At 42.5% G+C, this 10764-nt stretch overlaps 2 protein-coding genes across 2 annotated transcripts in view; one reads left to right on the top strand and one right to left on the bottom strand.

Annotated features, from left to right (window-relative positions):
* Positions 1–3508: 3508 nt before the first annotated feature.
* On the bottom strand, positions 3509–7086 carry LOC311353501 (prostaglandin G/H synthase 2-like; the record flags this gene model as incomplete). The annotated part of the gene is made up of 10 exons (XM_084473414.1): positions 6986–7086; positions 6690–6806; positions 6424–6567; positions 6151–6294; positions 5620–5801; positions 5382–5465; positions 5023–5269; positions 4329–4615; positions 4057–4204; positions 3509–3921 (listed from the first exon to the last, which is right to left on the bottom strand). Exons 1-10 carry the CDS (start codon positions 7050–7052, stop codon positions 3509–3511), a joined length of 1833 nt encoding a protein of 610 aa, XP_084329540.1. The 5' UTR covers positions 7053–7086.
* Positions 7087–9039: 1953 nt separating this feature from the next.
* Positions 9040–10764, top strand: part of LOC311353565 (hemicentin-1-like) — a gene marked incomplete at both ends in the record, with an annotated part of 7883 nt that continues 6158 nt past the window's right edge. The window contains one exon of the mRNA XM_084473484.1: positions 9040–9097. Within this exon, the coding sequence (XP_084329610.1) occupies positions 9040–9097 (58 nt within the window). The remainder of the gene's footprint in view (positions 9098–10764) is intronic.

Below are 10764 nucleotides of genomic sequence, written 5' to 3'. Positions count from 1 at the left end.
TAGCCTCCTAACCTGCTTGTAGCCTAACGTACAGTAACACTGGCTACTTGATGTCAGTGTTGTGAGCTGCTTTCAGTCTCCAGTCCTACAATAGTTGCTTGGAATAACTTTTAGTTCGTTTTTAGACTCTATATGAGCTCCCATCCTCAGTGACATCAGGATGTTGAGGGACCTGCTCTATGAAGAACCATGCCCTGGTGAAAATTAAGTGCACTGAAGTGTATTCAAAATATATTTCCAAAGTACATAATTCATTCCAAGTACATTTTTCAGAAGTATACTTCAAGTATATTTTAGGTAGACTTTTGAAAAAGCATACTTCTTCTGAGATCTATTTAAGTTCAATGTAAGTGTACTTGAGATTAATATACCAACGCTAATGTACTTAAAGTGTTGTTTCGGTAGACATCTTAAAAGTATACTTAACTGATCTTTTTGGAAGTTTATTTTGAATATATTTCAGATAAAGTGTATTTCACTCAGGATGTCATTAAGCTCAACTGTAATATACTGAAAATAAGTACACTACCGCTGTAATATTTGAAAGATGATTTCAGTAGACAATTTGGAATTTGGAATTTATTTCAGATAAAGTGTATTTCAGTCAGGATGCATCCTGACCGAAATACACTTTATCTGAAATATATTCCAAATAAACTTTAAAAAATGTCAGTTAAGTATACTTTTAAGATGTCTACTGAAACCACACTTTAAGTACATTTAGCGTTGGTATATTTATTTCAAGTATACTTTTCCAAAAGTCTACCTAAAATATACTTAACATTTCTGAAAAATGTACTTGGAATGAATTGTGCACTTCGGAAATATATTTTCAATACACTTCAGTGCACTTAATTTTCACCATTTCCTCGTTGTCCCCAGCTCTACACCTGTCGGACTTGCACACCTGTCATCAATCTCCAGTCATCATCTCTGCTCTACTTAACCCCCGGTTCTTCAGCCACTCATCGACAGATCGTTGTTTCAACTGCAGTGGTAGATACCAGCCCCGGCACTAGCAAATGTTTGGATAACAAGATACCGTTTGTGTTTTTCCCGTTTAATCTCCGTGTTCTCCTTGGCCCAAGATCACCTGCCTGCCGTCCACCCCGTGGTCTCATCTGCCTGCCTAGCTGCCTGGAATCCTTCCTTGCCTGTCCATCTCCTGTTGTTCCCTCCTGCTCTCGTCCTCACTACAACAAACCTCTGGTTTAATTCAACATCCGTTGTCTGATCTTGGGTTCCTCTCATTCGATCATATCACCTGAAAGACATTTCTGATGTAGAAGCAACATATTCAAAGTGAAATGTAAAGAAACCAAATTTAATGTACCATGACACTTAGGATATAGTATTTATATATTTTACATACACTTAAATAATTCTTAAACACTTTAAAGACACTTGGAATATGTTCAAGGTGCAGTAAATATGCCAAATTGAGCGAAATAACACACTTCAAATGCAGTCTTTTCATATTTGCAATGTACTCCGACAACATTACAAGTACTTCTTCAATTAAATTAATATAATCTAAATACCTAAGATAGCTTCAAATAGTAAGCTTAAAATATGGAGTTTGTATGATTTGTTTAAACTTCAATAACACTTAATAATAGCGAGTGAACTAATATCGAGTGAACTAATAACACATTTGAAATGTAGTCATTTTATATTTGCAATATACTCTGACAACATTACAAGTACTTCTTCAATGCATTTGAAATATTATTTAAATTAAATCTAAAAACTTTAAATGGCTTAAAAGAGTAGGCCTACGCTTGAAATATGCTGTTAGTATGATTTCCATAAGCTTAATACTTTAAACACCCTCAAATGTGTTGAAGGTGCAGTAGATAGGCCAAATCGAGTGAACTACTAACACACTTGAAATGTAGTCATTTTATATTTGCAATATACTCTGACAACATTACAAGTACTTCATCAATGCACTTGAAATATTATCTAAATTAAATCTAAATACCTCAAAGCTTGAAATAGTAAAGCTTGAAATGTGTAGTTAATATGATTTGTGTTGATTTCGATAATATTTAAAGTGTATTTCTAACATAATATAAGCACTTTTTAAGAGAACTTGAATGTTAGAAATGAAGCATGACACTAAAGTGTACTTAGTATGTGTGAAGTACACTTAAAGTTGTTTCAATTTAGCACATTTTTAGTATGAAGTATAGTACTACTTTATTTCAACTTTAAATGCACTAAATATGCTTAAAACTACGCGAAAATGTCACACTTAAAATATACTGGCTCCTAGTGTGCTGCAAGTACATTAAGTATACTTAGATAAAGTATACTTAGTACACTTAATTTTCACCAGGGATGTGTTTCATGGTGTTGAGCTTTGACAGGTATATTGGGCTGCTGACTGTCAGGGCTGCTGACTGTCGGCTCTGAAGGGCATGAAGCCAGAATGAAGAAGCTCCGGACATTGGGCCAAGGTGCAGACGATATTTAATACATGGATTCAGTGCTCGAAATAAAAAAAGACACAGAGTAGAAAGTATGGCAGATAGAATGTTCTTTACTGTAAAATGGTTCATCTTTAGAACAGTCATGGAGTTCGACGTACCCAACTTGAATCCATTCAAGTTTAAGTTCTAGTGTAAAGACTGTAGTGGGGTTTCACTACAGAGACGAGTTAAATAACTAAACACAGAGTGAGGAAGTAAAAGAACCAGCAGCGACGTTTCACAAACTTACAGTAGTTCAGTTAAAATGTCAATGAAGTATCAAGTATAAAACATCAAGTATCAAGGAATGTGAACATCAGTGATGTTAACAGAGGTCAGTTAATCAGGTAGGCCTACCAACATTACATCTATTAGACAACAATTTAAATAACATTTTGTATAAAAAACAAAGTTCAATAAATAAATTTGAAGCAATGTAACAGAAGTTTCCTGTTACATGCCAGCCAGTGGCAAACAGCACAGAGTCAGGTTGTAAACTAGAAAGCTGAGATTTAAAAATAAAACTATTTTCATATGAAACATTTTTAAATAAATAACAAACTTAAGCAGACATATCATATCATGTGTTGGGTTGGATAGAAATCTTTAACCACAGAACTGGCATAAGTTACATTTCTAGGACCTCGAGAATGGATATGGGCCGAGTTGCTATCGGGTAACGTTATGACGTTATGAATGTCCCGAAAAGGGCTTTTGTTCCCCGGCTTTGGGCTTAAAGATAAACCTCTTCACGTTACACGTTGTGTTGATACAACACAACGTGAACTCTGGGCAAACTCGCTCAATAAATAGAGGAACTAGAACTCTTCTCTGGGTTTTCCCTGATAACTTTACGAGCACTTTTTCATACAAAAGGTTCTGCCTTTTTTTTGTCTTTCCCCTCAATGTAATAAATAGGATTATAAATATACCATAAATAAATAAATACATATATATATGAAGAAAACAGAACGAGATAAATAAATACATTGTTTAGACTGTGTAGTGTAGCGTGGCAGTAGTCTCAAAAAGGACTACAGCTCTGTAGTCCTTTCCTTCAGCATGACGGCGGGGTTGACGGCCCCGGCGCGGGCGTGCGACCGGCTGGAGTTGATGACCACGGAGCCCGTCTGCTCCAGGTCGGGGACCCGGAAGGAGGCCAGCGGACACGGCCCGTCCACGTTGTTGCAGACCAGCCGCTGCAGGGAGGCGGTGTTGACGATCTCGAAGCCCGCGCTGCCGCCGAAGGTGCTGGGCTTCCAGTACTCCGGGGAGCAGATGGGGTTCCCCAGGAGGCCCTTGAGAGAGTACGGGGCCCCCATCTCCACCATGGTCTCCCCGAAGATGGCGTTGGGCCGGGGCTTCTCCACCAGCAGGCCCGGGTAGAGCTCCACGGCGTCCACGTGTTCGTACATCTCCTCCAGCACCGCTGCCATCTCCGTATCACCTGAGGGGACGGACGCGGGAGGGGGACCACGCAACGGTAAGACTCTCAAGTCTGAACGATTCAGCCCAAATGAAACCCCATCGCTCCAGAGCATCGTGACCTTAACAGCGAAATCTATGCACTTGTCTGTCTCACCTGTGAGGTCTTGGAAGGAGCTGTAGGGCTTCATGGAGAAGCGCTTCCTGTAGGAGTTGAGGGACTTGTAGCGCATCTTCCTGGCGTTCTCTATCGACTTCATGGCCACGTGCAACAAGGCCCCGGGGACGTTCCGGCCTCCCGCCACCTGGAACAAAAAAACACAGGTCACAAGGTCAGCCTCAAGCTTTTAAAAAAAAAAACACTTTCAATACCGTTGGTTCATAATATTGCTAGTGCTCCACTTATAGTGAAAGGTCACGGCTGCTCACCCTTCCAGACACCTGCTTGGTGAAGGAGTCCACCAGGTTGCCGATGCCGTGGTTGGTCACCACGGACGTGTTGAAGACAAACTGCTTGTAGCTGTACACCTGCTCCTCGATGTGGAAGGCCTCCGGCATCAGCGGGTGCCAGTGGTACAGGGTGTTGAACTCGGAGGAGATGCGGTTCTGGTACTGGAAGCGCTGGTTGAACAGCAGCTCCGGGTCGAACTTGAGCTTGAAGTTGTAGCCGCTCAGGTGCTGCACGTAGTCCTCGATCACGATCTTGATGGTCTCACCTGCGGGGCGGGGGGGGAGGAGGAGGCGGGGGGGAGAGAGTCAGTCAGGGTCACACCTCAAGCAGATATGAGTCTTTTGTGATTGAGTCAGGGGAGAGAGAAAGCCTGATTGGTCAACGATAAGCAGGGAGCGGTCCCAAATCGAGAGTGTCTCACATGTGAGTGACTCCACATAGTTCCCACAGAGCGTTCCACAACAGATAACACTCAAACGGAACCTCCCAAATCACCCCTACAGAAGCCTTTAGAACCCACAGCAGGATTCATTCATGTCAAACGAAGCCCGGAAAAAATCAATTGACTTCATCATTGATATCTTTTTCCCGTCTCTGATGGGGGGGGTGGGGGGGGGGGGGGGGGGGGTGTCGACACGGACACAACAACAACAACCACGCGGCGCTGCTCACCGATCAGGATGAGCCGCGAGGTCTGGAAGAGCCGCTCGTCGTCCCAGTCCGGGTGCACGGCCCCCAGCACGTCGCACACGCGGTTGTGCTCGCGCAGCCAGATGGTGGCGTACATGATGAGGCCGGGCACCAGGCCGAAGGCCTCGTGGCCCACGGCCAGCCGCTGCTCCTCGGGCACGTGGGGGGGGTAGTGCATCGCCGCGCCCACGCTGGCCACGGTCGGGGGGTACACCTCTCCGTCGATGACCTGGAGGGGGAGAGGGGGAGAGGCAGAGGTGAGTGAGCCTTGTCATGAGGAGGAGGAGGATGATGAGGATGATGATGAAGAGGTGTCTGGACCAGGTGCGCTCCTCCCCTACCTGGTACTTCAGCTTGCCGTCCTTGTGTAGCCTGAGCTTGTGCTGTCTCTCCAGGCTGTCGCCGTAGACGTGGTTGAGGTCCACCTGGAGACAGAAGGGGGGGTTAATCGTCACGTTCTGAGGGGGGGGGGGGGGGGGGGGGGGTGAGCCTCCGTGTGTCTGAGAGGGGGGGGGGGTGAGCCTCTGTGTGTCTGAGAGGGGGGGGGGGGGGGGGGGGGGGGGGGGGTGAGCCTCTTACCCCGTGGCCCTGGGCTGCGGTGAAGGCGGGCCCCTTCTTCATGTCCGATTTGAAGAACTGGTGGGTGAAGTGCTGGGCGAAGAAGGCGAACATCAGGCTGGAGCCCTGCGGGTCGGGGATGAACTGCCGCCGCACGAGCAGCTTCTCAGCCAACAGCTTGATGTCAGGCAGGTCCTTCTTCCCTGTGGAGGAAGAACGACGGGTTAGAGGAGAGAGCCTGGGACAGGTAGGAAAACCAGGCGGGGGGACTGGCTGCACTACTGTCTGCACTACTCTCAGATTAAGTATCAAGTTTTTGTTTGTTTGTTTGTTGTTGTTAAATATTAATTTAATGCAAAACCATTTTTATGTGTATCTTAACTTACTGTAATGACCCTATCTTGATGAAGACGAGCCCTTAAGATATAGATTGTTCAATTTGAAAGTGAAATAGAACGTGCGTAACTGGTCCCTGGGTGATTCAATACTACGATGCCTGATAGCTAAAGAATCTGAAAGAACTTGTTTTCAAAAAGGTGAGCGTATCCTTACCTAATACTCCCATAGGGGTTGGGCAATCGCTGTCCACCGGGGGGAGGGTGCGAGTGTAGTACGAGAGGTTTGAGAACGCTTCCCAATTCTTGTAGCCATAATCTGAATTGTAGGTAGGAGGGCTTGCGATGAGATGAGAGCGGGCTAGAGAGAGAGAGAGAGAGAGAGAGAGAGAGAGAGAGAGATGAACAGGTCATTCATTTGATCATTAGGTCATATTCTCAATGGTATTTTTGTTCTTTGTTGAGGTCAAGGGCTTTTAATTAAACCTACACGTCAGCACATATCTCATGATCGCGTCCCGGAGGACCGACACGTTGTTGACGATGTTCCAGAAGCCCTTGAAGTGCGTGAGAAGATAATGAATGGTGTTCGGTGAGGGCTTCAGGGAGATCTTAATCCAGGTGAAGAACTCCGCTGTAGTTGCGGAATAGAAATTCACGAATGATAAATATGAAGGTCGTATGGTGATTTAAAGTGAAGTTTAATTAACTATCAAGGTTATTTTTTTTCCCCCATAAAATATGAATAAGGCTCACGATTTGTGCAGTTCTCTCCATTGTATCCAGTCCGGGTGCAGTCACACTCGTAGCGCGCGGAGCCCATGGCGGTGCACACTCCGCGGTTCTGACACGGGTCCGAGCAGCATGGCGTACCTGGTCAGACCAAATTGATAGTTAATTGATATTTTTCAGCAAACTCAAAAACCTTCAATCTTAATCAGACATATAATACACAGTCAGTGATCAAAACACAAACAAAGGTTAAAAAAAGGTTTAAAAAAAACACTTATTTTATAAAAAAAATTAAAAGAACCGAAAAAAGAACGACTTACCTCCTTCGCAGAAAAGAAAGTTCAGTGCCAAAACTAGAACCACAAGTAGGCCTATACTTTGATTCATACTCCAATGACTTTCACTCCGTCTCAGCTTGTATCGTCTTGTCTTCTCCTTTACGCCTTGGAAGCGACGCTGTAGTGCTGTGAAGGTGGTTCCACCGGACAGCGGTATATAACTGCACAGAGACGGAACTCCTCCCCGCGCGTCACCGACAAAAACCTGCGTTTTCCCCTTTTACAGTAATAGTGAATAACACATTTCCCGAACTATTAATATTATGACAACAAGATTAGGGTTGCTACTATAATAATAAGTGAATTTGTTTTAGGCTTATTGATAGTCTACTGACATGGGGTCTAACCCCGCGCAGTCTCTCTCTTTTGAAGGACTCCCTGAAGGAATCCCTGCGCAATATTCACTGAAGTCCCTTTGGATAAAAGCGTCTGCTAAATGACTTAATACCCCTATAAAACATGAGGTTTGTGAACTTTTATTGTAGCTGTATGAATGGAATACATGGTTTGGATTTGTCTGAAAATTGATGGCTCAAGGCACTATTTACACACCTTTTACACACCTAATTAGACATATATATTTTCCATATATAAAATGTTTTATATATAAACCATATAACCATATATATATAAATATATATAATATAAATATAATATAAATATAAATATATATATATATGGATATAAGACCTATGGATATAAGATATAAGACCTACTAGTACATATATGATCATGAGTTGTCTGACAGACATTACTTGTCTGTCTCATGCGCCCTCTAACGGAGAGACGTGAGATCGTGCTCAACGCACACACACACACGCACGCACGCACGCACGCGCGCGCACGCACGCACGCGCGCGCACACACACACACACACACACACACACACACACACACACACACACACACACACACACACGACGACGCTCCCAACGTTTTTTGACAAAGTTCTTCCTTTATTTATTTCTAGAAGTAATTATATTAATATTTGACATGTGAGCACCATACACGATGCTTAGTGAGTTGTGTGTTTGTATTCGATGAACTTCCTATGTTGTAAACGTAGTGGCGCGCAGTGAGTGAGCGCGTCTGGCTCCAGGCTGATTGAAGCACCTCCTCCATCATCTCTCCAATGGACGGTGGGACAGCGGGTAGCGATACTTACAGTCGGGATTTGTGAGTAAATCAACTCCTTCAAGGTATGTATTGTTTTTTTTCTCTTGGATTCCAGATTGCGTAAAGACTGTGGTCGTGTCATGGAGCTGAATGAAGCTTTTCGCTTTAGTTTGAGGGGAACCAGCGTTTTCCTGATTTCTCCGCAACAAGTCACGAACACAACAACCACTATTTAAGAAAAAGTAAAATCCTATCTGGTTGGGACACATGGTTTGTAGGTGTATTGGGATTTACAGAGAATAACAGCTGCAATAGGCGACGTTATTCTGGGCGAACCTGAACCGAAGCCGAATCAAAGGCTGAAATGTTACATACTTAGTTAGTTGACTGAATGCATTCGACTGCATGCACTTTTCCACAACGATTTTTCTGGCGTGCAAATGTGTCTTCCGATCAGAACCTACCGGAACGAACTCTGCATGAATCCATATGATGACTTATCAGATATTATACGGCAATCCAGTCCGTCTAGTGCTACCGTGTTAAACGTTAAACCGAGTTGGTGCTGGCACGCATACACTCTGCATCATAAACCTCAAAGATATTATGTACGCCAGAATGAAAGGCCCATGGGGTGAGAGACAGAGAGACAGAGACAGAGAGAGAGAGAGAGAGAGAGAGAGAGAGAGAGAGAGAGAGAGAGAGAGAGAGAGAAGAGAGAGCGAGAGAGAGAGAGAGAGAGAGAGAGAGAGTGGGGGGGGGGGGGGGGGGAGAGAGAGAGAGAGAGAGAGAGAGAGAGAGAGAGAGAGAGAGAGAGAGAGAGAGGCAGGACAGACAGAGAGACAGAGAAACATAGACAGAGACGGAGACAGACCAAATCAGCCCATTCAATAGACGCTCTATGAAAACTACATGACGTGATGGACTCGGTGCTACGTGCCTCCTGTCCCGCACCTTCCACGCGCTGCCAAATCTCCAGTCAGCACCACACACGCACGCGCACGTTGGCGCGCGCACCATTCTCATAATCCGCAGGTTCCAATTATTAGGTGTCACAGAATATCTATGGATAGGCTACCTATTGTATTTCTACCGCATTTAATTATTCTAACATTTTTCAATATATTTCAATATATTTCTCTCAGTGCAATTCCACTTCCACACCAAGACCTGCCTTCTCGCTGCGCCATGCGTCAATAGACCCTTACCAGTACATCATGTGAGTACATTTCACTACAGAAACGTGTCTCGATTATGTCATATTTCATAAATGTCTCTTCACCCGTTACAAAGCTTCCTACGCATTCTGGAACCTGATCTGTCCATTACAGGCCTACTTATATTTTATAGAATAATATGAACAGGCCTATATATGTGTTATAGTGTATAGTGCTATAGTCACTATAGCACTATAACACTATAACACTATACTAACACTACAACACTACACTATAACACTATAACACTATAACACTACACTATAACACTATAACACTATAACACTACACTATAACACTATAACACTACACTATAACACTATAACACTATAACACTACACTATAACACTATAACACTATAACACAACACTATAACACTATAACACTATAACACTACACTATAGCACTACACTATAGCACTATAACACTATAACACTACACTATAACACTACACTATAGCACTATAACACTACACTATAAACACTACACTATAGCACTATAACACTACAACACATGGTGTAGTGTTATAGTGTTATAGTGTAGTGTTATAGTGCTATAGTGTAGTGTTATAGTGTATGTTATAGTGTTATAGTGCTATAGTGTAGTGTTATAGTGTTAATAGTGTTATAGTGTAGTGCTATAGTGTAGTGTTATAGTGTTATAGTGTTTATAGTGCTATAGTGTAGTGTTATAGTGTAGTGTTATAGTGCTATAGTGTAGTGTTATAGTGTAGTGTTATAGTGCTATAGTGTAGTGCTATAGTGTAGTGCTATAGTGTAGTGCTATAGTGTTATAGTGCTATAGTGTAGTGCTATAGTGTAGTGCTATAGTGTAGTGCTATAGTGTTATAGTGCTATAGTGTAGGTGCTATAGTGTAGTGCTATAGTGTAGTGCTATAGTGTTATAGTGTAGTGTTATAGTGTTATAGTGCTATAGTGTAGTGCTATAGTGTAGTTTTATTAGTGTTAGTGTTATAGTGCTATAGTGTAGTGCCTATAGTGTTATAGTGTTATAGTGTAGTGTTATAGTGTTATAGGTGTAGTGCTATAGTGTTATAGTGTAGTACTATAGTGTTATAGTGTAGTGTTATAGTGTTATAGTGTAGTGTTATAGTGTAGTGCTATAGTGTTATAGTGTTATAGTGTTATAGTGCTATAGTGTTGTAGTTTTATAGTGTTATAGTGTAGTGCTATAGTAGTAGTGTTATAGTGCTATAGTGTAGTTTTATAGTGTAGTGTTATAGTGTTATAGTGTAGTACTATAGTGTTATAGTGTAGTGTTATAGTGTTATAGTGTAGTTGTTATAGTGTAGTGTTATAGTGTAGTGTTATAGTGTTATAGTGTTATAGTATAGTGTTATAGTGTATAGTGTTGTAGTGTTATTAGTGTTATAGTGTAGTGTTATAGTGTTATAGTGTAGTGTTATAG

Source organism: Micromesistius poutassou, assembly GCF_964030765.1.
Source record: "Micromesistius poutassou genome assembly, chromosome: 9".
In the NCBI taxonomy this organism is placed as follows: domain Eukaryota; kingdom Metazoa; phylum Chordata; class Actinopteri; order Gadiformes; family Gadidae; genus Micromesistius; species Micromesistius poutassou.
Note: the sequence above shows the minus strand (reverse complement) of the source record. Positions and strands in the feature narration are given on the sequence as shown.